A 27,250-nucleotide genomic window follows, 5' to 3' on the forward strand; every position below is an offset into this window, starting at 1 on the left:
ACAGGTAAAGCAAGCAGCCACCAAGAGGGACTTTATAGCTAGCTGGCTGGCAAGGGAGCTTCCTCCCCCAACCCCCGACCCCGCTTCATTTATCACAGTTGCCCTTCCCCCAAGATCAAGGAGCAATATAGTGAGGCAGGGAAAGGGGGGGTGTAGTTCCAGGTGCTCTTCTGCTTTTTTTTTCTTTTTCCTAGATCTGAGATTTGCCCCCAACAGCAGCTGTTAAATCCCAGTGTAATGCCACTGTAGTCACATTTGGAGGCCTGCAGCCTTTTTCAGATCTTGGTGAACGTAAAAGCCAGTTTAAAACCCCCAGTGGATACAGTGTGGGAAGTCACTGTGCTAGCTCATCCTATATTTCATTCATGACCTGCAGCCCTCCTACTATTCTAGTGTTTTGCCTCTGTAAAGTAAAAGATTGTCAGTAATGCCAAGTTACGTGACAGTTTTGAGCCATGAGACCACCAAATTTATGTCCATTTACAACTTAAGATAGAATTCAAATCCAAGCCTCAATTGGTAAAATGCTAATATGCTAACATATACCAGTTAGCCCTCAGTGCTTATAGATCTGTTAAACTCTAATAATTAAAAGTTTACACTTCAGTAATAAGGATAGCATTAAATTGTTATTAATAGCATATATTTCAATATGCAGATTAAGACATGTAAAATGTTAGCATTTACGAATTAAATTAATTTAATAGAACATAATTAAATGTAAAGCTAATGGCTACTCAGTTTGCCTAAGAAGCGGAAATTTGCAGAGCGAGTGCATTCTTACATTCCTATCAAAACTGTAACAGACTTTGAGAGTTCCATAAAATATCCCATTAAAATAAAGCATAGCCGAAGGCTATATTTTCCTGGTGGACAATAAAATACCCAAAAGCACGCACAAACTGGTCATATGACAGCACGTGCTTTATGTAGTTATATTGCTAAACCCTTCTTTTCCTTTTCTCCCACAGCCACTGGTTTAGCCCTGGGGCTAGGAAGGAACATAGCCAGGTAAGAACCACTTTGATCAAGAACAGTTTACTTCATATATTAGAAGGAATTTAACTATCTCTACTCCAAAACTATTGGGTCAGTATTTTAATACATAAGAAGCAAAGCGGCCTTAATTCCATTTTTCCTTGCAAGCTACTTAAAAAACTTAGCAGCTAAGTATTTCAAAAGGTCTTTTGGTTAATAAGCTGGCGTGCCAAATGATACTAGATAAGCATCACAGGTCAGTTTTATTACCAGTTTAAGATTTCAGAATATATTATCCTGATAACCAGTTTGTTATTAACAATAGTGCCAGTGTTTCTCTGAAACTGTCGTCTTAATGCTTCTATAAAATGGGGAACACCTGACATTTTCCACAGTATTTAAGAAATTCAAAACTGTGTAAGAACAGACTTGTAGGATGAAATCCACACCCCACTCTTCTCTGTTACTCTAGGTAAAAGGGTCAGATGGGTATAAAGGGGGTGTTAAATCCTGCCAGGTGAGGATTCTCCTGGTGCATAACCTGCAGAAGGCAGACATAAGCTCATGAGCTTCAATGTAGGGGGCATGCTGGGGATGTGTGGAGGCAGGGCCGCAACGACTGCGGGGATTCCAGACAGTGTTATGACCAGCTGAGTAGCCCAGAGTGTCTGCTGTAATTTAGACAGGAGTGCAGGGCTGTCCAAATTTTATCAGGGGAGTAGCCCCAGCTCAGGATGGCACAGAGATAGCTTAAAGCAATCATAGCCCTCCTGTTCCCCTGGAAACTGCACAGAATCTCACAAGTTGTATGTTGATTACCTCATACTTAAGATCAGCGAATTTAACAAGAAAACACTTACATTTGAATAGTGGAGTGTTGCTTAACTGATGACCTTCCTTTCAGACTTTGAAAAATGCTTAGTTATATGCATGGCAAAGCAATAAGTTATTGACAGAACAAGAACTTTGTGTAAATAAGCCTTTCCCTTTTGTATCTTGAACAAATTAGTTCTTTTCAAACACTCAGGAAAAGTAACTGAATACATCAGTAGTACATCAAGCCTCTAGAGTAACTCATTGGGTCATATCTTAAGCTGCAGCAAATTGATGTAGCTCAATTGATTTCAGTGGATCTATGCTGATTTACACCAACTAAGTTCTAGCAAATAGATTTTAAGCATCATAGAAAGCAATAAGTAACGCAGTAAGATACAAGAAAATTCATCATGTTTTTAGGGCCATTCTGAACTCCACTAGCTTTGATAGCTCAGAGTTAAATCAGCATATCTGCTTTTCTTCCCCTTCTTTCAAACTCAAAAACAGACTCAGTCTCTCAACTAAACATACTTCCTCAAGCCTGACAGCGTGAAAAAAAAATGAATTTCAGTTTTAGCTGTAAATTGTGAAAGTATTATAATACATATTATGATATGCTGGCTGACATTTAACAGCTACACAGATAACTTTATATGATATTTACCTCACATCATTTTGAAACTTTTATTTCTTGTGGAAGAAACACACTAGCATTTTAACATTGTCAGATTTACGGATTGTAACAAGTAACACGTAGTGAGTTGCAGTTTAAACTTAAAGAATTCATTTGTTATCCTTAATGTCTCAAATTACTTGATAATTAACTTAACTTGTACCTTTAGTACTACTTTTGAAGGTTCTGAAATGCAGACTAGCCATGCAGGTTTCCATGCTAAGTGGTGTCCCAGCATCTGTTATGCTGGTGATATCTCATCCAGCATGAAACCTGCAATGTGAATAACGCCTGTAATGGTAAATAAATAAATATTTTATTTAAAAAAATACCTGATTTTATAATTTTTAAAATAATTTCACCTTATGGGTTGTAAAATTATTATGAAAGCTTTTGTACTTTTGGCGATGGCATTGGGGGTCTAGTAAATTAATAAGTTTTCAGACTGTAGCTGAATCATATAGTGAATGTAACGTCATCACATGAAACAGAAACTAGTGATCTGTGATGGGTCTACACTTCAGAACCTGTAAAAGAAGGGAGAAAAATGAGTTTAACACTAATAAAATTTGACCCTCGCAGCATCTTAAAGAAATTTTCCTATGGAAGGCCAGGTTGTATAACTATAGATTTTACCTGTTATGGTATAATAATATTCTGTTTAATTATTTATTTTTTGAAGTAAACACTATTAAATTAGAGCTTATGTAATTAGCTAGTAAAGATAGAAGTATGTAGTGGGTGAATTATTCAACAACAAAAACTGGTTATTTGAAGCACTTGCCCATCTCTGCATTGGTACTGTGAAGTCCCCAAGTGTGTCCCCCTAATTTTTTTCTGACTGCCTTCAGTGAAGTGCTGCCTTAGGTCTCTATGGCCATTTGTGTAGCTGAATCTTCAGTTCAGTTCGGCTCAGCACTTTGTTGAAGGCTTGTTTCCCTTCAAAATATGATTTTAGTTTATTTTGCTATTAGTTTGCACTTCTGTGTAATTATTTTGCAGCTATTTCTAAATGTGTCATTGCCACATCACCCTAACATTGAGGAGAATCATATCAGCTGGAGATTTTGAATAATGAAGTAGTTTATTTTGGAAAAGTCTTCACATTGTATTTATTTGGGAGAAATTTCAAAAATAGGTTGGTTTAGCTAATAGCTAAAAATGTTAGGAAGATTGGGTATTTAGCTTTTGTTGTTGCTCTGAAAATTTCAACTTTTTGGGTCTCAGCAGAGTTTATAAATATTGCTTAACTGTTTAGATACCAGTGCTAATCTGAAAAGTTTTTTAAAGGGAGCTTCTCTATCCCTTTTCATAATAAAGAGAGTTTTGAAGGTGAAAGTTATTGATTAATGATTCTTAAAAATCAAATCAAAATCAAATTGCTTTCAAATGTTTCACAGTCCAGAGTCAGAGTAATATTTGTGGAACTCTGAAATTCTTTGCTTTCAAATGTTTTTTCTATACCTACAAAGTTCTAATAATGTTGGGTTTAAAATTAATGGATATGTAATTATAACCTTAACTCTACATGTGTCTTCACAAAATTGTATTAAAATGCTGTAATGACTAACCATGAATTTATCAAGACTGTACGAAGTCCCCAACTTTTAACATTTCTAATGGTCTTTCCATAGGTGACACTGTTAAAATCCAATATATAATACCTAATTTACTGTTAAAAAATAAAAACACAAAAGATGACAAAGCTAGGATAACATTTTTTAAAAATAAAAAATGGCTTTGTTTCCAACACGATTGTGAATGTTTTTTGTGTAGCTTCAGCTCCTGCGGGATAACCGATCTGAGAGAGGACACAAGAAAAATATTTCAGTAAAAACAGCTAGCAGGTAAGATAAAGGTGAAAATATACTTTAAAATCACTAACTTAATTATCACTTCCTATCTCCCAAAATTTTATGTAGTGATTGACTCCATCCTTGATGGGCTTTTTTTTCTATCTGTAACTTCATTTTTATAGCCTCTTCTTTGTAATTTTAATCTTTTGTCAACATTTGTATATTGGATTGGATTGATAATTGTATCAAAGTAACTTATTTACTCTGATTCTAATAATTTTATTAATCAGCTAGATAAAATGGGTGACCAAGTAGGTTTCCTGACTTTGCAGTATAACTCGAAGGGTCAAGCAACTACTGTGTTACCTTTATATACTGTATACATTTTTTTAATAATACAGGTAATTGAAAATAGCTTAACGTTTGTGCAATCTTGTAGCATGGTTAGAAATGTTATTTTCCTGTTAAAAAAACCAAAAACACCCGATTAGCAAACTTTATGAAAACAAATCTTGTCACTGGCCCAAAAAAAAAAAAAAAAAAATGTCAAGCATTGCAGTAATAAACAGTGACAAAAAATCATAATCAAATCTCCCAGGTACGTGACTGTTCATAGAGCTTTTATATGTTTGAAATTTATAGTACATAATCCCCCCACTCCCCAATATTCACTGTAACAGAATTGCTTTATAGAACAGAAAATTACAGAAATGTTTTCTTTGCTGTATACAAGACCTATTATTTACACAGAACTTTTATTTTAATTTGTAGTGGTATTATTTGGGATGACAAATAAGTTCTTTTGAAAAGGCAATAACACAATAATAATAAGTTGAAGACTTGGGTAATATCCCACTTTTAAAGGAGAATAGGCACGTGGACTTCAACTTTCTGCCTCACAGTATGTCCAGGATCTTTAGTTATTTGGATATAGCCATTTTTTTTCATGTTAGTAAATAGTGGATGTTATTAATAGCTGGAGTCTGAGACCAAATATTCACTTTGATCATACGAGTATTAAATATGAAAATACTTAATTTTAATTGTGTGCAAGCTCAGATGACATCTTCCAAATGGTTGGTTCCACCAGTAAAGCAGAATCTGTTATACATCATCTTCACACAATTTATAAGACTCTTTCATCTGTTAAATGTCTTCCAAGGTAAACAAATATTATTTTAAAGATGTTTGAAAGCAATTTCCTGGTAAGCATAGTTCGGAAATCATATTTATGCTTAGAACAACAGTATGTAAAGAACATTGTCTTCCGTTGAGCTGAATTCTCTCCATAAATGCATATTTAGGGCCTGATTCTCATTTCCCTGCCACCATCCAAAATCTTAACAATTTAATATTTTACCTTTATAAAAGTTGTTATAACAAATGGAAGAACTATATATGTGAAAAGCAAGCATGTATACCACATTGCAAACACACAATAACTTATCCTTATCGGTGAAATCCATTGGGTTAAGTTACCAGTATAAATAGAGTGGGTAGGATTTCCAGCATGGCAGTACAGTCAGCTCCTACAGCTTGACATAGTTTTAAGTTGCCATTCCCTCCGGAAGGGAGGTCACCACCTTGCTGCTGCATTTAAAATTCCCGACTTCACCCATCTGTGTGGAGAAACAACATTTCTTTCCTTTCAAGCTTATGAAAAAAAAAATTGATTCAGATGAACTGATATTATGCACAAAGTTAATGAGAGGGCAAGTTCCGAATTGTACCTTTCTAGTAAATGTGAAGTCTCATTCCTGTGTATGGAATCTTGAAATGGATCTTTCAGATCTTTACAAATGTGGCCAGATCCTTTTAAAAGCTGTAAATTAGCAAAGCTCTTTTGAAACCAATGGAACTTGACAAATTTACACCAGCAAAGGTTTTGGTCCACTCTTTAGCATAATCATAAAACAACTCTAAGTAAAGCTATTGTATTTGAGGTTACTATATGCATATGCAGCTAAATCTTTTGTTGAATACAAGTGTTCGTTCTCACTTGAAAGTCTCAAGCACTCTAAGATTGTTTTGCACATTTTCAGTGATTCCATTTGACATGTAAGGATATTATAATTCAGATGATTAATCTCCTTTTAAAGAAAGCTCACAACAAATTATAACTATGACCAATAGAAATGTCTTGTCTTGCGGTTTATTGCTAAATACAATAATAGAAAATCAACAGATGGTAAACATTTGAGGGTTTATAAAATTGTTATTACCCAGTACTCTTTAGACTTTTAAGCTGCTAGCCAATGCATGTATGTTGGGCATAGTATATGCCACATTAATGGGTATTATGTGCACAGTATTACTATTATATATAAATATAAAAAATTGGAAAGTTATGTTAACTAAATGTATTATACTCTCCCTACAATTCTGTTCACCCATGTCAAGTATCCCACAATGCTTTGTAAAGCTCAAATCAGCTTTGGCATTAGAAAATAGGAAGCCTGTCAAAGCCAAGATACATGATTGATGTTTCTTAGCACAGGTTGGGATGTACCTCTGGGCCTAACTGGTTTGGACTGTAGTATCCAAAACAGATATTAGAAAAGTACAGAACAAAACAACAAGTTAAGGAAATGTTACAAACTGGTGGGTTGGATTTTAGTGACTCCTAAAATTTTTTGTAACTTGTAAAATCATGCTATAAATACTACTAGCTATAACTACAACTATACTACTATATTACTATAAATGCAACTTCTGTGTAAGATAAGAATTGTTTCCTGGAAGGAAGATATGCCTGTCTCGTTTTCATATTTTACTGTGGCTAAGCTTGGTTATTTGGTCTCTTAAACATTTTTAAGAACGAACCACAAGTGTAACCAAACTATTGCCTACGCCTTTTAATCATTAAAGCTATATCTGTTCTTCTTATTGCAAGTCTGGAGTTGCAAAATGTATTTCTTTGTGTAGTTTCCACACTGGCTTATTTCTAGTCATGTGAATATTTTTTTTTTTTATTGGTGTTCTGAAAGACATTTTCTCTTAATACTTTTTTATGTTTGCCTTGACTTTTCTTACACCTTCTGGATGAGTGACCACAGTTCTTGTCTCAGCATGTGGAAAAAAGTAAAGATTAGCGACCTACATTGCACTAGATCAATGAATTGTGGAATAATTTACTCCAGAACTGTATGAGGAAGGTAAGAAGGGATAAGCACTCAATCGGTCTATTACGGTCTTTTTTTCTGTGCAGTAGTGTTGATACTTTCTGGAGGAGCTTAAGTATATTGGGTTGCTCATAATAGAGATAACAAACATTAAAATTTAAAAATGAAGATGAGTTTCAACCCCTATGTACATTAAATATAGCCTCAAAGCAAGACTGGGACTGTTCCGTTTAAGAAAGAGACAGCTAAGGGGCATATGGTAGGATCTATAAAATCATGAATGGTATGGAGAAAGTGAATAGGGAAGTGTTATTTACCCCTTCACATAACACAAGAACTAGGGGTCACTTGATGAAATTAATAGGCAGCAGTTAAAACAAACAAAAGAAAGTACTTCTTCACACAACACACAGTCAACCTGTGGAACTTGTTGCCAAACGATGTTGTGAATGCCTGTATATAACTCAAAAAAAAAGTTAGATAAGTTTTTGGAGGATAGGTCCACCAATAGCTATTAGGCAAAATGATCATGGACCAAGCAAGCGGTTGCATGCTTCAGGTGTCCCTAAATTCCTGACTCTCAGAAGCTGGGATTTGACAACAGGGGATAGATCACTCGATAATTGCCCTGTTGTGTCCATTCCTTCTGAAGCACTATCAGAAGACAGGATTCTGGGCTAGATTAACCATTTGTATGATGCAATGTGGCCGTTCTTATTGACAGATTACCAAATTTAAGATCTCCTTTTTTTTGTTTTTTTGTCTTACATAGCCCTAGAAGAGTTAGTCTATGCTGTAATTTATTGATTAGGAAAACAAAATTACAGACAGCCAAAGTACTTCAACTTCTAGAATAATTTTCATTATTTATAATGGTCTTCATTATTTTTTAAAGTATCTGTACATAAAGTGCAATAATTATTCAATCGGGTTTTTTTCTTCTGGCTCATAGTATTATAAATGGGATTTATGGTATGTACCTGTATTGAGAGGTTGAAGGAAAAAACAAGACAAGATTTGCTGCCACTTTTCCAGATATGATAAAATAACTTGATCATTCATCACTGGTTCCCAGAGATTGTGTGAACTCTGTATTTTTAAGAACAAAACACATTTCCTGGCCCTCAGTTCTTTTCCATCACTAATGTAGAAGTGCTGACATCTGTACCTCCTGAGAAAAAAGAAAAAAAAAAAAGGACAAGCACTCAGGGGCCTGAGTCTATCTGTTGTTCCTCTTTTCTGGGAAATCTGCTGTTCCTGAAGGCCACAGGAAACAGCACAGCCTGAAACAGGTCTCTTCACATCCCTAAAAGAGGGAAGCCTGTTAAGGATGGAAGCTGGGGAAATGTGGGGAAAGAGACATGGTGGATAGTATGAAAGAAAAATGTCACATAATGATACATGATAAATGTTAATAAGAATATTGAGCATACATTTTCCAGATTTTCTGTAACCCACCAACCCTTTCAAATCTCAGTCCTGTCCAGACTTCTAAATATTTTGGATAGGTTGGAAAAAATAACGCATCATCTACATTATATTTTTGTGATTTTATTTTATTTTGGAATTCTGTGTAAATTAATAATGAAATGGAGGGTTCTAAATTGAGAACATTTACACAAAATGTGATCAGAGATTTGAAAAGCATATTTTTGCTTGAGATGTAGAAATATTGAGTTCAGCCTCCTTTCCATCAGGTCAGAAAGAAAATCCCCATTTACATTTGAACAGAACTCATTCAGTTTCATCTGATGATACAGATCACTGTATTTTGTTACACAGATGTGACAAATAGAATTACAGCTGCTCTTTATTTGATCTTCTAAAGAGACAAAGATGTGCAAGGATGCTGTCTGCTCCCTTTTTCCCACCATGTCATCTGTTGTTTGGGAAGGAGTCCTAATTTGCAGCAGATACAAAACTATTTGTCGTGTTGCAGGTTTGCCAAAAATAAATGAAACCATTAATTACTACATTTTTTGAGCAGCTGTTAATAGATTGGGATAAGAAAACTGTACATTAGACTACTGGTTAATTACAAGAACTATAATTGTTTAATGTGGCTTTTGTGGAATGAAATTACTGTACCAGAAGATGTGAACTCTGTCTGTTTTTAGACACTGTACAGGAAAATGAACACATAGCTTTATATCAATATATCTAAGAATTGGTATATTTTATACTATAATTATTCACTGTTGTCATCCTACACATTTATTTATATTCCCAACAAAAATACATTCAACTGGAGTTAAGATTAATATATATCCATAATTAAAGTATAAAAAATTACAGAGATGTTGTAGTAATTCAAATACAATCCACTACAAATACAGTAAATTGAGAATTAAGGTTAAACTTAAAGGTGTATGTTAAGATAGAAACAGATAGCTAAAGCACTCAGACAATCTTAACTCTTCTTTTTGTGACATTAATATTATTGTATGGTTATTGCATATACATAATAGTGTTTCTAGTTGCAGATTAAATTAAAATGATTTTTAAAGACACTACATTTTTCCTCATGGTGTCACCCTCAGAGACGATGATGGCATGGTATACTATCAATGGCTACCACTTTCTCTGTGGCAGGTAGGATTCAGTCTAATTGAGAAAAATAGAAGATTGTGGCCATTTTGAAAAGGAGCAGTTTTTCATGGAATTCTCTGTAGTAGAATATTATTTGTCAGGCACTGCAGTAAAAGAAACTTTCCGTTAAAAAGAATAATAAAAATGAACTTTAATCCCTTTTTTAAAAACCTTGGAATATAGCCCACGTATAATATTTCAATAAGTTTTAGCTATATGGAAACTTTGAACAGTCTCTGTTCTTCCATTAATAAGATAGCATGAGAAATAAAAATCATCTGATATTGAGTGCTTAATTTCTTAAATAACATATTTTTAATTAATTGGAACTCATAAACTAATTAATGGATGTGATTGGGCAGAGAATAAATTTTCTGGGATTTTACCAAGTAAACATGCTGTCATTTGGGGGACGATGCACTGTATTCTTTATATATAAGAAAGTGGTTAAATTCTTGCTTTGAGTGTAAAACTCAATTGAGCTTTAACTGTGGATTCCGCAAGCAGCTCCTCAGTACTAGTGCTTTAGCCATATCGAGCATTTTACCGTGATCTACACAAATAGTGGAAGGTAAGCAGTTTTGAAAATCTGACCCTTAAAGTCTAAGAGTAAAACTCACTTGTGCTGAAGAGGGCTAGTCAAGACCCTCGACACTATTTCACCATTGTCTAGGAGCTGTGCTGGGAAACTTGAGCAAATGTTCACATAGGAGTTCCTGCTAATCCCCTACACACCACAGAAAGGGTCTCTATGCCTGCCCTGCACCAGCACCAAACACAAGGATGGAGGCTAGCCATGGGATTCATAGTCAATGCAGATCCAGTGGCCCCAACACCATGTGCAACTGACATGTGTGTACACGCCCATCAGAGATGTTAAGTACATACTTGGACAGCTAACCCCTCACGCCACTATGCCTACACTCTAATTTTAGCATGCTAGCTCATTCAGAGCTAGTGGGGGTATGTCTCCTCAAGCTGGGAATTACACCCCCAGCGCAAAGTGTAGATATACCTTCGGTGTAATGGAAATTCATGTTAAGAATGTTGGCACAAAATCCCTTTTCCTGGTTAGAGCAAAAGGGTTTGTTTGCCTTGGAATTTCTGAAACAGCAGGAGACCATTATCCTGTAACAACATTCTACTTCAATAACATAATCTCTTTGCTAACCGCATTTCACAGATACTTAAATATGAACCATATCCATCTTTTTTTAATTACTTGACATAAATATCATAATATATGTTATGTTTAGAATTCTGTAATCTAAAATCAGTTGAGTGAACTCTCTTGATCATAGAGTATATCTTCTCATTCTTCACTTCTAAAACAAATTAAGTTAGGTTTTCCTTCATAGTCATCATAATACCCTTTTATGGACATTTTAAGAGTCATTCTTTCAACATGACTTTTTCATTACAAATCATTCCAAGTCCTCTGTCTCAGCAGGTTCCAGTATTGTAGACACAGGAGTTTCCCATGATGAAAAGTACAAAATGGTGGTATTTCTTTGTGAGGAAAGCTATAGTCTTGAATGATCTGTTTTAATTTTGTTAAAACAGAATTTTTCTTTCCTAGCACTCTTTGTTGACTTGTTTGTGCACCAGGATATTGGTTTGGATTTGCCTTTGTCTAATTCATATACTTTTGATCAATTCCAACTCATGCCCAATTATATTACACTAAATTAACATAATTCAACAGATGTTGATATTTAAATGTTTTCTGGCATTCACGTCTTGGACAGCTGTCTTAGAGCTTGGGGAAAAGGCAAACGTTTAGAGTTAAATGCTGAACATATGCTTAAATTACTAATTAGAAAGAAGAAAAAACAATGCATTATCCTTTCTGAGGACAGTAAACCTCTAATACGGATTTTTTTTAAAGACTTTTAGTTCACAGTTAAAGTCCATTGGTCTCTGGAGATTGGGTGCTGTGGCATATACTGTGGAATTGGACTTCATTTCCATTTGGATTTGCTGAACGTGATGCCAATAGAGACTTGCTTCATTCCGGTGAACTTGAATTAAGTCTCAGAAATGCTGGAAAAAGACAATGTGAAGACAAGTGTTAGAGTACTGTAGGTGGTGATGAGATAGTCCACTGACAAGAAATATTAATATTTTCCCATTCATAGTTAAATTGTGCTAATACTCCATTAAAACAAATGTCACTCTTATGTTTAAAGTTGCATGCTGAACAGATTGGCTTGATATGAAAGGAGTTTGACATAGAACAATGCTACTATCACATCTGTTTAACATTTAATAAAAAGAAAAAAAGTGCATCACTTTTGATGGTTAATGTAATGGTCTTCACACTGGTAGAGGCAGATGCTGCAATCTGTGTTATGTTGTTGATGTCATTCTTATAACCAAGTCTGAGGAAAAAGCTTCAGAGTTTGTAAAGTGAGTAACTAGATCTAGGGTGGAATTCTGATTTCATCTAAGCAGTGTTTTTTGTTGTTTTTTGTTAAAAAAAAAAAAACGTGATAACTCTTGGAAGGTATACTCTCATCCTCGTAAGTAAGAGTTAGAAATGAATGTTCTATATTTCTATATAATATATATAATTTTCTATAAAAAGAACGAGGAGTACTTGTGGCACCTTAGAGACTAACAAATTTATTTGGGCATAAGCTTTTATGGGCTAGAACCCACTTCATCAGATGCATGGAGTGGAAAATACGGGAGCAGGTATAAATACTTAAACAGATGTGAGTTGCCTTACCAAGTATAAGGTCAGTCTAACGAGACAATTCAATTAACAGCAGGATACGAAGGGAGGAAAAATAACTTTTGAAGTGGTAATGAGAGTGGCCCATTTCAGACAGGTTTCAGAGTGAGTGTGTAGCTGTAAATACAAAATTATTTTGCCAATTTCTTTTTATTAATAATTGAAAAAGATTGCTATAAACACTTTTGGTAAATTTTACAGACAATCCTAATTACAGCAGCAAGAGTCTAGTCAAGAGGCTGCACATCTTACTAGTAACGTACACTTTTTTTAGTGGTTTATAACTATATATGGAGTTTCTGAAAATTAGCACCAGAGGCTGCAACCCAGGAATTATTTTTTTTTAGGGCTGTCAATTAATCGCAATTAACTGACACGATTAACTCAAAAAAAAATCACAAATAAAAAAAATTGCGATTAATCTCAGTTTTAATTGCACTGTTAAACAATAGCATACCAATTGAAATATATAAAATATTTTGGATGTTTTTCTACATTTTCAAATATATTTAGTTCAATTACAACACAGAATACAAAGTGTACGGTGCTCACTTTATATTATTTTTATTACAAATACTTTCACTGTAAAAATTCACCTCATACAAGTACCATAGTGCAATCTCTTTATCATGAAAGAGCAACTTACAAATGTAGATTTTTTTTTGTTACATAACTGCACTCAAAAATAAAACAATGTAAAACTTTAGTGCCTACAAGTCCACTCAGTCCTACTTCTTGTGCAGCCAATCACTAAGAGAAACAAGTTTGTTTACATTTATGGGAGATAATGCTGCCTGCTTATTATTTACAGCGTCAGTGAGACATTGTATAATGTCACTGAAAGTGAGAACAGACATTCACATGACATTTTTGTAGCCGGCTTTGCAAAGCATTTACGTGTCAGATGTGCTAAACATTTGTATGCCCCTTCATGTTTCGGCCACCTTTCCAGAGGACATGCTTCCATGCTGATGAGGCTCGTTAAAAAAAGAATATGCATTAATTAAATTTGTCTCGGATGACGACCCAGCATGTTGTTGGTTTTAAGAATATTTGCACTGCAGATTTGACAAAACGCAAAGAAGGTACCAATCAGGGCCGGCACTTCCACTAGGCGACCCTAGGCGGTCGCCTAGGGCGGCAGGATTTGGGGGGTGGCATTTTGCTGCCCTCGGCGGAAATTCGGCAGCGGGGGGTCCTTCCGCTCTGGATCTTCAGTGGAAATTCGGCGGCGGGTCCTTCACTCGCTCCGGGACCCACCGCCGCCGAATGCTCAGAGGAGGAGCGCTGCCGCCTAGGGTGGCAAAAACCCTGGCGCCGCTCCTGGTACCAATGTGAGATTTCTAAAGATAGCGGCAGCACTCAACCCAAGATTTAAAAATCTCAAGTGCCTTCCAAAATCTGATCAGGACAGGATGTGGAGCATGCTTTCAGAAGTCTTAAAAGAGCAACACTCTGATGCGGAAACTACAGAACCCAAACCACTAAAAAAGAAAATCAACCTTCTTCTGGTGACATCTGACTCATGATGATGAAAATGAACATGCGTTGGTCTGCACTGCTTTGGATGATTATCGAGCAGAACCCATCATCAACATGGACACGTCTTCTGAAATGATGGTTGAAGCATGAAAGGACATATGAATCTTTAGTGCATCTGGCACATAAATATCTTGCAACGCCAGCTACAACAGTGCCATGAGAACGCCTGTTCTCACTTTCAGGTGACATTGTAAACAAGAAGCGGGCAGCATTATCTCCTGCAAATGCAAACAAACGTGTTTGAGGCCTGGTCTACACTGGGGGGGGAGGGATCGATCTAAGTTATGCAACTTCAGCTGAAGTCGATGTACTTAGATCGACTTACCGTGGTGTCTTCACCGCGGTGAGTCAACTGCTGCCGCTCCCCCGTCGACTCTGCCTGCGCCTCTTGCAGCGGTGGAGTACAGGAGTCGACAGGAGAGCGCTCGGGGGTCGATTTATCACATCTAGACTAGACATGATAAATTGACCCCCGCTGGATTGATCGCTGCCCACCAGTCCAACGGGTAGTGTAGACATACCCTCAGTGATTGGCTGAACAAGAAGTAGGACTGAGTGGACTTGTAGGCTCTGAAGTTTTACATGGTTCTATTTTTGAATGCAGTTATTTTTTGTACATAACTCTATATTTGTAAGTTCAACTTTCATGATAGAGATTGCGCTACAGTACTTGTATTAAGTGAAATGAAAAATACTATTTTTTATTTTTATAGTGCAAATATTTGTAATAAAAAATAAATATAAAGTGAGCACTGTACACTTTGTATTCTGTGTTGTAATTGAAATCAATATATTGGAAAATGTGGAAAACATCCAAAAATATTTATATAAATGTTAGTCTATTATTGTTTAACAGCATGATTAATCACGATTAATTTTTTAATCGCTTGATTGTCCTAATTTTTTTATCTTTGATTTTGACTTTAGGATTTAGATAATATAAATACAAAAGCAAACACAGATGGTATACCCTATTTTTGCATTTAAAATTGCATCAATTCTTCTAATTCCATGTGGCAAGCAATTTGTTCATAGTGCCTACTTGTTCTTGGAATTTTGGTTTTAAAATATTGATTTTCAAACTGTGCTACAGTTTGAAACTTTGAAACATTTTCAAACTTTGTGCTACAAATATCTGCAATATATTTTTTCATGGAATTTTGCTATTGGTGGCACATTATACTGAATACTTAATTTTATGGTAGATGAAAATGGCCGAGTTGCCTTTTAATAATATATATTCTGATAAAATAGTATCTGCCTATAGCAAAATTAATGTGAATTTAAAAACACTGACCTAACTTAATACATATTTACCCAATATACACCTCTACCTCGATATAACACTGTCCTCGGGAGCCAAAAAATCTTACCGCATTATAGGTGAAACCGCGTTATATCGAACTTGCTTTGATCCACCGGAGTGCGCAGCCCCGCTCCCCCCCCCCCCCCGCATTATAATTTACCGCATTATATCCGAATTTGTGTTATATCGGGTCAAGTTATATCGGGGTAGAGGTGTATATATTAGAATGTTTCATTTAAGAATGCTTAATGTATTTATCTGCTACCTAGTTCTTTGTTAACTCAGGGCACTGGAATGTAGAGTTCTCCCAATTCACCATACATTCAGTCTGGCTACTGCACATTTCCACTGAGCAAAGCCAGTGCATATAAGCCATATTCCCCATAGCAACAGGTTCTGATATGAGTGATTAGGTGATAATCATAAATTCATATTGAAGCCATAATCAAAATCTCCATCCACATGGTCATCAAAGTCTGATCCCTCTTACTTCAAACCATCCGTGTTAGCTTTTACTGGTTCTATAAAAACTGTGAAATTAAGTATCTAATCCCTGTCATTCTCCAATTAAGTAAGTTTAGATGGATGTGGCTGTAGAGGGAAAACGCTTGCCCTCATCTATAGCCTGAGTAAAAGGAGCCAAATACCCCCACAAAATCAACTGTTGGAAAAGGGGGGAACAAATTGCTTGAGAACAAAGCAGCTGTCAGAGTGACATTAGTAGAAATTAGCTGGTACTCTAGCACTTCTTGCTGACACTGACTGTCCAAATCACCGCCACAAATGCTATTGACAAACAACAAAATAGATTTCAGAAATTGATTTGACCTAAAGTTAGACAAATCCAATCATACTGGGTGACATCTATCTCAAATATTCCTAACAAAATGATACAGAGGTGTGTTGTTTTTTTAAAGAGAAACCTATACGATAATATTATCAGGTGAGGTCCAAATCCTCCATCTTTACAGAAACAATTTTGATCATTCTTATTTGTCTTTGTCTACAGAAGCACTGTTGTCACAGCCATGAGCTATGCACTTACCAATACTGCACTCGCAGTATCCTGCTATATGAAACGTGTATGGATGGGGGGAGAAAAAACCCTACATACTAGATTTCTGTGAGACAACCCTGCAGTAATTAGTATATCAATCACTTGCTATTCAAATGGAGACCAGGCAGCCTAAGTGCATGGGATTGGAGGCACAGCCAACAGTGCCCCTTTGCATCTTAAAAAACTAACTTTAAATGTTCCTTTGCTAAGGTTGTGTCTACACTGCCACTTTCAGCACTAAAACTTTAGTCGTTCAGGGGTGTGAAAAAACACCCCCGAGTGACAAAAGTTTTAGCACTGAAAAGCGCCAGTATAGACCGCGCTTTATCACCAGGAGCCGCACTCCTGGCAATAAAGCTACCACCCGGCGATAAAGCATGTCTACACTGCCCACGTCACAGCGCTGCCGCAGCCGTGCTGTAACATGGGCAGTGTAGCCATACCCTAAGGAGAGTGCTTTAGGATGTGTGGTGCCCTTGTCACATACTGGACAGCTACAGTTCACATCTTGGGAAAGTGGGAGATGCATGTTCTGACTTTAGTCAATTGTTCTTATTTAGTGTTATAAACTTTGGGTTGTTTTTTCTCTCTCCCCTTAAATATCTATATAAGGATTTTTCTTCTACTTTCCACAGAGAAGCACTCCCAAATCATGCAGGTTAGAGCGAGGCAGACCCTATCAGTAAATGACAAATGTTATCCTTCTGTTGGACAGACTGACATCCTCTAGATGACTGGAAAAAGTCGTAGAACAAAGGAACTATAAAATTTGGTGCAATAGTTCTGTGCCACAAGGGGAAAAAGGGGTTGAGATTTAGGAGTGAACCTTTTCTAATGAACCTATTTGCCATTGCTTTGCATATATATTGCTTTGCAACATACATCTCTTGCATTTTGTAGTACCATATTGTGAAGGTGCCATAACTGTACCATAGTTAGTTGTGTTGAGATGTGCATTTGAGGCAGGATTAAACCTCTTTATGTATGAGTAATATTATGTACTGTCCCCAAACTTACAGCACTAACTAGCTGGTGGGTAATTTCATGTAAAATCTTACAGTTCTATTGGGATATTATTTTTAGAAAATGTTCCCTAATACTAGAAGGTGATTGCACAGAAGGTTGTGACTTTGTATAAGCATCCAAACTTTTGGAAGCTTAATCAAATTGAATCACTGAAACTTGTGTTGGTCCCACTACCTTACTTAGATACTAAGGTGACAGGAAACTTAGAAATACCTACATGATATTGTTTAACGCTGTATACTGCTAAAGTGCTCAAATTGTGGTCCATAGCCCTCAGGTAGGTGATGAAGCAGTTGCTAGCTGTCTGTGGAGAACACGAACACCTAAAAATACATTTAAATACTGTCCAGTTTTCCATGTAAGCAGTTGCTAATCGCCACAGAGTTACATCATCAACTGGAGGAGGCAGTCTACGCAACTTCCAGTCGGAGGAGGACATGTGGTCCAGAAGGCAATCTCTCAACTAAAATGTGGGCCACACTGTGTTTAAAAAAAAAAAAAATGTTGAGAACTTTTGCTATGCTGTTATTATGCTGTTATTACATTAGGGGCACTAGAATAATGAGACAGTGTGGTCAGGCTGTGCTCTTGTTCAAGAAAGATGGACGAGATCATCCACCTTCATTCTGAGTCATTTTATTGGCTTTCTTATGTAATATGTATTTATGAATCCAAATTCAGAATTGCTCTCCTGGTTTTAGACATTCTCCATTATCTTACTTCTCTCTATTGTTCTGACCACTGCTCCCCATACTCCCTTCCCATCTCATACTACACATCTGGACTTAGCCTGCTTTCTGTGACATGTCATAGTTGAGGAAAGAGGTTACTCATAGATCTCCTTTATATCTTATGAGCTCTTCCCATACTTTCCTTCCAAGCTCCTGAGTCACTCTTTCAGTCTCATCTTGAAACCATCCTGTAGTTTGAAAACTAAAATTATTAGAGTAGAAATGAAACTTGTAGATCACCACCAGCAATGTCCAAACATGCCACCTAATGGCATAATTACATTGTCTATTTAAGAAATTGTTGTCAAGCCATTTCAAACTTCAAATGAGTTGCAGTTATCATGTCATCCTGTCTCCACTCTCACCCAACTCTTTTGAAATTGAAAATGGACAAACGGAGTGACATTTCTTCTTAATAATGAAGCCCTTAGATCCTTCTAAAATTCAAACCAGTCAACTCAGCCTTACTAAAATCTGTTTCTAAAGAGCTTCAGTTAGTAACTTATCAAGCCTAGCACTAGCTACAGCATCCAATGATATAATTGAAGAGTTCTACAGCCATCTGCAGGAACTCAATGATACTGTGCTAGGATAGATGTTGCTGTTTACAAAGTATTTCAATGCCCAAGCTGGGTGAAAGTGTTGTTAATCAGAATATAATGGACAGACAAGTATTGGGTGATATCAGTTCATTACATTATGCTGTGAAAATTAGTTTTAAAGTGTTATTTCAGCATCAGTGTAGCATACAACATAATCTATGCTTTCCAAATCAGCTGCACAGAAATCCAATAGGTAAGAATGTTTTTCAACAAAACATGAAAACTCTTCCACACTTACCTCTGTCAACAACTGCTACTTTCAAAGTTCAAGTTATGTATAAAATTCAGTAAACCAGGGACCTCCATCATGTATAGATAATATGTGCCAAGTCATAGAGGTACAAAATGTAATCTGACAAATGACTTGATGCTTTGCTGAAGTGTAAACAGAAGTCCAAACAAACTATGGGGAGGAAATGAGGTGTGCATGTATTAACATTGCAATTAATAGTGTAATTATAACACATCAAGAATAGTAAATAATATTGATCTCAAAGCATTACAGCTTGTGAGGAAAGCGAAAACTCCTAAAAGTAGGGTGACCAGATAGCAACTGTGAAAAAACGGGACAGGGGGTGGAGGGTAATAGGCGCCTATATAAGAAAAAGTCCCCAAAAATAGGACTGTCCCTATAAAAATGGGACATCTGGTCACCCTACCTAAAAGCAAGAAGACACTGGAGTTGGAGCAATGAGTAGACGTAAAATAAATACATAAATAAATGTGTTATTTGTATTGCAGTAGTGCCCAAAAGCCCCTAATTGGAATCAAGGTCTTAGAAAATGTACTTGCACATATGAAGACAACTGCTATACAAACTTAATTCTCACAACACACCTTTGTGAAGTAGTTATGGAATAATTGCCACTTCCAGGGTAATAGGGATGAAAATTAATTGTTTTTGGAGGAGTACTGTTTTTTACATATGGAAAAATGGACAGGGTGGTTAGTGATTTCCCCATGTCCACACAGCAAGTCATAGGGAAGAACTATGGTATTCAGTCCACAGCGCTATACTGCTTTTTAATGACTGAAGCGAATACTAAATATAGAGTGAAATTCTAATTCCATCTAAATGTTAATAGCAAAGGCGGTGATAATACCTGGAAGCATCATAAACCCTTAAAAGTAGGAAAAGAAGAGGTTAAACAAGTAAAAGTCTGTTTGTTTTCTTTTCTTTTCTTCTTTTTGTTTTTATATAAAATATAATCATTTAACAAAACAATATATATAGAAGTACATGCGCAAAGTGGAAATGGCATATAAAGGTCTGTTTTCTGTATCCGTGGTCCATGAAAGTGGACGGCCTCTTTCAAAGAAGGCTGGATATGGATTGAAATGTCAACATGAAACCGAAGGCTTTTTGCGCAGGAAAGGGTGGTGCTAATGACCGCTAAGATCCGATTAGCTCAAACTCTGACTTGGCTTTGGAAGCCGAACATTCATAGTTGCAGATGAGAAACAGCTCATTAAAAATATTGTATTACCAAGAATACTGAGGTGATAGAAAAATAAGAGTTTGTATGGCAACAGTGTGGATGGATGGTTTCTGTCTGGGGAATTTAAAAGATGTATCATTTAGACATATTTCCCGGAATTATTATCTGCAGAAAAAAGTGGGAAGGCAGACTGCCAGAATGGAGGGGGAAAGTAAAGAAAACTAGATAGCACTGGACAGTGGAATAGCCATGAACACTGGTGACTCGTGTTAGAAATGGCTGTCTCCACATTGATGAGGACAGCAGTTTCCATAGTGTAACTTATTTTTTTTTTTATTAATATACATGATTTTTGGTGTGTCGTCTTGTGCTTATAATACCACTACCACCTTTTCCCTGGAAATACTGTATATCAGAGGAAAATGGAATAAAATCTGGCAGTAGATTTTTCCATTCCTTTTTTGTTTAATATGTCGAGGCATGATAATAACAACAACAAAAATCTTGGCCTACTAGTGTAAGTTCACACCAGTCTGGCTTATGCAGCCTTCTTACTTCCCTCTGCCACAACTTTGCCGCTGCTATGACACTTGCAGGCCTGCTCCACTGTTGTGCAGCTGATGCCCTGTCCATGCTTATATTTTTCTTATTGACAGTGAGTGTTCTTGCCAAACGCCAGGGACCATAGTCACATCTGTTTGTCTCCCAAGCTTGTCTGGGGCTGCTTGGGAACACTTTTTATCCAGAGGGCAGCTTTAACTAGGCCTAATACTCTGAAAAGCCTCTATTTGTAAATGCATACAATGAGGCGACAAGTTCCTGTTGTCTTTCCTTTAAAATTATTCCATTTGACACTGCTTGCTCCAGTCCCTGTCACCAGCACGTCAAAAGCCAAGTTTTCAGGCAAGGTGGTCTTAACAAGTTTTATTTTTTCCCTAATAAAATGCCTAGTTTCCCACCAGAGCACTATTTATAAATGATAGCTTGCAGCAAGCTATGGATAAATAGAGAGAAATCAGGCAAATAGCTTTCTTCCTATTTGTAATCCTTGCTTTTGTGTTTTAATGTTAAGAAGCATATTGTTGAACCCCTAGCCAGACTGTGAGGGTCAGAGTTCTCTCTACGTCTACAATTTAGAAATGTAATATACATGAGCCAGTGTTTATGTTTATAGCCAAAGTGTAATAGCTTGCTTTCTCTAAACTGTAGCTTTCAGATTAGGAACAGTTCTTTGTCCATTGCTCTTTAAAATGTAGCCTTTTGTCTTTCTGCGATTCAATCAACAATACATGTAAAATGGTAGTTGTAATCCCCTGTGGAAATAAATGCAGTGTTTGAAATTAATCTAGTTTTAGTCAAAGGTATAATATTATTATTAGCCTCATAATGGACTGTGGATTTGAAAAAGTGTAATTGTTGCTTTAACGATTTCTTAAGAATATTGGTTAGTTTCTAGCATATAGAAACCTCTAGCTTTTCCTCAAAACCATAGCAAAGAAATAACCACTCTCACCTTGGCTAGTGATCAAATTGTTGTACTTTGCAAAGACGAATGATTCATTTATGCTGAAGGAACAAGGCTGCCTTTCAGACATTCATTGATTTTGAATTAAAAAGTAACTGCTATGTTCTACATGAAGGGTGACAACAATAACAAAGTAGTCCTTACTTAGTGTTATTTGTTGCAACTCCATTGCATGTGCTTGGAGGAAAAGTGGTGGGACCTGAGTACCATAATCTTACTGATCAATAATCTAGATATCTCAATGCAGTGTAACAGATAATCAATTCTGGGTAGAATTACTCAAGCACAGCTAGCTGTTACTCCTGTAGCTCAGGTCTTGAGGTTCAATTGGCTGACTTTATTAATTTTTATCTTTCATCCTACTTGCATCCTTGGGTGGTGTGGGTTTGTTTTGTTTTGTTTTTTTGCTCCCTTTTCCCCCTCTACATAGAAATGCTGGAGAAAGAAACACAGATATTGCACTCTACCTAGTATGAGACATGTCCAGGAGACTTTTACAGTCTAAGGCCCTGGAATAATATAATGGGATATGGATTTTGGGAAGAGGGAGCTGGTGATCTATGTTTAGTATTCATTGGTAATCCTATTTCTTGATGTTTAAAAAAAAAAAAACTACAATGAGATATGAAGGTCTTCACATTTTTTATCTGCAGCATATTCATTTTGAATAAAATGAGGACATATATCAGTTTAACAGTTAAGACCGTTCCTAATTTTAATATTTTGCATTCCTTTATTTGAATTCTGATATTTAGTTTCAGAAAATATATTCTATGGGTGATTTAGTTGCATTATGGATATCAGAGTCAAGTGAGTAATCAAGATAGTAGAAGCCATTCTTGAAGAGACCGTTTTCCCAAGTGTAATATGACTGGACTCATAACCCATTCTCTACATTTTTAGCAATTTTTTAAAAAAGCACACACATATCATGTTAATGTACTTTAAATGGTTACTTTAATAGAATATATAAAACATAAATTAACACCTGCAAGTTTAATAACAACTTTGTTGAAATAGCTTTTTGAATATTTATTTTGCCTTTATTGACCTTTTCTATACTTTATTTAAATTTCCAGCTTTCACTGTTTTTACACGTACTACCAATTACGAAAGATTTGGAGGTTTAAAGAGTCTTACTATAAATTTAGAACTAATTGAAATGTACTCCATGATAGTAGGAGGGGGGGAAAGGATGGTTTCACTATACTTAGCCTTTGGATTTTAAATTTTTATTTAAATTCAACTTGTGAGGCTGTTTCAAGGAAGAAAAGTCCATGTTAAAATAGAAAGTTAAGTTAATTGAAGCTGAAGTTGTGGCACAATAAATTAATCTGGGATATGTTTCGGAGTATTTTATTTTTTAAATAACCCACTGAAGCCCCTCTATGTGAAATAACAAAGTCATTACTACATTTATGTTAAAAAGTGGTTTTGTACCATTAAAGGTTAAACACTATGACCATTTTTAATACATGTTTAATACATCTCCATAAATGCCTCTTCTTTTTCCCTTGTCTCCTAATTCTTCACTGAATGATGCAGCCAGCAGTATCTGTGCCGCTCTAAAGGACTGTCAAGTTACTTATAGCAAAATTACTCTATTATTCCATATGCGTTTGAAGAGTTTTCTGTTTCATGTTACCTCAGACATTCTTCATGTTACCTTAAAAGAAATTGATAATACTTTTCCTGTAATAAATGTCATTCTGACAGTAAGGCATTAGTAACCAATTGATAACCTACAATAATATTGTGATCTCTTTAGATAATTAATCTTAGCTATTTTCCTGTCAGAAGAAACAGTGTTTTATGTTGAGCTAGAAAGATTGCCAGTTTTGAAAATTAAAAAGCATTCCTTTTATATTATTCATTCCGGTAACAATTTATGATGCTGTGTTTAGATGTTGAGCGCTTGTCAACAAACATAATTATGTTTCGATATAAACAAGATTGGTGGCTTCACTGTGCAGCTTCATCTTCATTGAGAATGTTTTGATTTAGGTTCAGATTATACAAGCTGTGTATTTATGTGGCATTTTTCCCCCTTTGTTAATAGTTTTCTCTGATAATCACTTACAGACAAACAAGTGTACATTTAGGATCATTGTGCATGGGGGACATCAAACGGAGAAGAAAAGCTGCACCCCTGCCAGGACCCACAGGTAACCAATTTTCCTGTAACAGAACCCCAAAAGTTAAATCTTTAAAATACAAAGCAGTAGGTCAGCAACACAGTAAAATACATGATACCTTTAGGCAGGTAGTATAATAGTTAGTATTAGAGATTAAGAAATCAACTGAATTTTAATTGTTCTTTAGACGTTTCCAATTTCTCAGGCTTTTCAAACATAGTACTTATTAAAGAAAAGTGATTTGCTTTCCCCATAATGAAAATCTTAAACAGAAGAGATTACTATCCATGTATACTCAACAACACAAGGTAGGAAGAGCTAGGGTATTTTTCCAATGAAGAATGTATATGAAAACATAGAATAAATAGAATGTACTGGACAAGAATTGTTGGGCAAATCATTGAAAGTTTGGAGTCAAGTATATGAAAGATATCTTCAAAATTAGTGCAGCACATTAAATGGCTAACACCTGCAAGTGCATTTTCAAAGATTTTTATAGATGCGAGGTCACAACCATCGCATGCATTTTGCTGATGTTACAGCTGTGAAATGACTTTTTTAATACTTGGCTGTGATTTACAGGATTCTCATCCGTTTGTTTATATTAACTATATATATTTAGACTGGTGAGGATGTGGTTGTGCATCTTTTTGTGTGTATCTCTATTAGTCTGTCTTCATATATTTCACATATTTGTAGTATGTGAGTGTCTGGACTGCACATGTTAGTATATGCTGATAAACAGAAATATATACTTACAGTACCTTATATACAATGTGTACATGCATACAATTCTTTGATTCAAATCTGTCCTAGATATTCTTTAGAGTAACCAAATGTTTGCATTCCAGTTGAATGGCCCCCTCAATATTTCAGTGTTTCAAACAGTGACAAAAACAGACCAAGAACAATCTCAGAAATACTACATCTTAGTGGAAGCAGTATGGAAAAAGAGAATGTCTAGGTCAGGTTCTAAGACTCTGAACATATCTGAAGTGAGCAGGAAAATATTTAATGGTTGAGAAGAGGATAATACAATTATTTCTACAAAGTGATTTTGACTTCACAACTTGCAAGTACTAAAGGAAGTCGTTTTGTTCAGAGTTGGTATAAAGTATAGTGAGATTTATTTTATCATACATTTTACTGTGGACTTCCACTGTTCACAAGCTAACTCCCCCTGCATAGTTTGCAAAGCCAGTCTTTTGATAATGAAGTTACTAAATATTTTATAAAAGCATTCAGTGTTTCTGATACATAGTGACATCTTCACAATATACAGGACATTTTTTGGAAAGGATTTTTGTCTTAAACAGAGAGAGATACAGGGCCTTTTTAAAAAAAAAAATACAAAATCATAGAAAGAGAGAGAAAAAGAAAAAACCTTGTATTTGCTACTATTTAACTAGTGTGAATTTATCTTTCTAATTCAAGAAGAGCAGTTCAGTTTCCTTCTGTATTAGCTTTTGATAATGTGAAGTGTTTTTCTATGTTTGAATCTTTGTGGGTTTTTTTTAAAGAAACCAGTATAAACTTGGAAAAACATTTAGTAAATTAAACAATGGTAGCTATGTTCACACAAAAATGTTTCAGAAATACATGGGTTCACTACCTCAGTTCACTCCATTATTACTCCTTCCCACAACTAAATTAATTTTAAAACACTGATTTTTTTTTAACATTTGATATCATTATTTGAAGAAAGAAAAGGCTTTACCTAATGTCATTACATTCCAGCAAGGGATTTAGAGTAGGACAAGCTACCATTGTCCTGGTTGGGATTTTTCCCCATCTGATCTACATTGTTAAAATATAGAAATAAAATAACTAAAAAAATAATATGGAAACATTTTTCTTTAAAAAAAAAAAAAAATTGCACGTACACAGCAATCACAGTGATGTTTGTTTCTGCAAATCAACAGAATGAGTCCACCAATACTTACTCTGCTTCCTAGTTGAACACAGTAGTGAAAGCTGAAAGAGTATAAGCTTTATCTTGGGATATGATGCACATACTCGGTCATGCTTTACTAATTTGTAGTATGTCATCCAGGTAGGTGAGCAAAACAGTTTAGTTCCATAATCCCAATCTGTGTTTCCAGAAGAAAATTGCTTGGATAAATTCATTTCCATAGCAATATGCACAGTATGTTTTATATATTTAGGATAAATAGTACCAAGGAGAATTACTGGTGATTGCTAATTAACTATGGAAATACGTTATGTGTATTTTTGTGAACAGTCGGGTTAGCACCTGCTCCAGTACATACTCTCAGACATTTTACAAGGCTGTAGACTATTGTAGCTAGCAGTGTTATTGGGTAAACATTTATTAATTGTGACAAGAACACCCAATTTATTTCAGTACTCTAGCTTATTTACTGCTCTTTCACCTTTGTATTTTATATTGAAAGAAAAAGTAAAATGAATATTGATAGAGTTAGATATTGATTTCTAAATTTATAGCCTGTTCTCAGCCTTGAGTCAAAGTCACATACCAATAGGTTTGTGTATATTAGTAACAAAGGATGTAGACTTATTCTTACAGCAATGAGAAACTGCTGAAGCAAGAAAGTTTTAACAGCAGTTTTATAGTTTTATAGTTTTAAAAATGTCATCTGTAAAAGTGAGGTAAAGCTGTGTTGAAAAGCAGTGAACAAAATAAGAGGAATACTAGTAGATATGGGTGGGAAGGGAGTTTTTAGACAGCTGACAGCAAAAACAGTAAAGTCCTATTTTGCATTTTTTGCTATAAATACATTTTCTGTTTTGGCTTGTTTGATAAAGCCTCCTCTTTTAATACTGCATGAACTGAGCTAATTAGTTTACCAACTAAAACAAGGGTGATTGCAAATATTGCATACTTTTTACATGTGACTTCTGTTTCTTAAGACTCAAAGAACGATTGCAGCACATTGTACATCATAGGCAACTCAATTTTTTTCCCATCCAGCTTCTTCTATAGAAATTGATACCATTCTAAGCAATAGGTTTCAAACTACAAAAGCAGTTTAAGCAGTGAAACTTGGGTGCATGTCATTCTGCATGACTTTGTGCTTGTTCCAACTACCTGAGTAGTCGTGCTAGTCAGTATGACACCCTAACACGTCTCGTTGCAGTGACACAATACCCTCAAGGTACATTATTTTTATACAAACTTTTTCCTGTATATTAAA

At 35.6% G+C, this 27,250-nt stretch overlaps 1 protein-coding gene across 2 annotated transcripts in view; it reads left to right on the forward strand.

Moving 5' to 3' along the window:
* The window catches only part of GPATCH2 (G-patch domain containing 2), a 181,921-nt gene that overhangs the window by 143,518 nt on the left and 11,153 nt on the right, over window positions 1-27,250 (forward strand). For both annotated transcript variants that reach the window (XM_065401688.1, XM_065401690.1), the window contains exons 7-9: window positions 972-1,011; window positions 4,244-4,314; window positions 24,022-24,104. In XM_065401688.1, coding sequence (XP_065257760.1) covers window positions 972-1,011; window positions 4,244-4,314; window positions 24,022-24,104 — 194 coding nt within the window. The remainder of the gene's footprint in view (window positions 1-971; window positions 1,012-4,243; window positions 4,315-24,021; window positions 24,105-27,250) is intronic.

This window comes from Emys orbicularis, chromosome 3 (assembly GCF_028017835.1).
Source record: "Emys orbicularis isolate rEmyOrb1 chromosome 3, rEmyOrb1.hap1, whole genome shotgun sequence".
Lineage (NCBI taxonomy): Eukaryota > Metazoa > Chordata > Testudines > Emydidae > Emys > Emys orbicularis.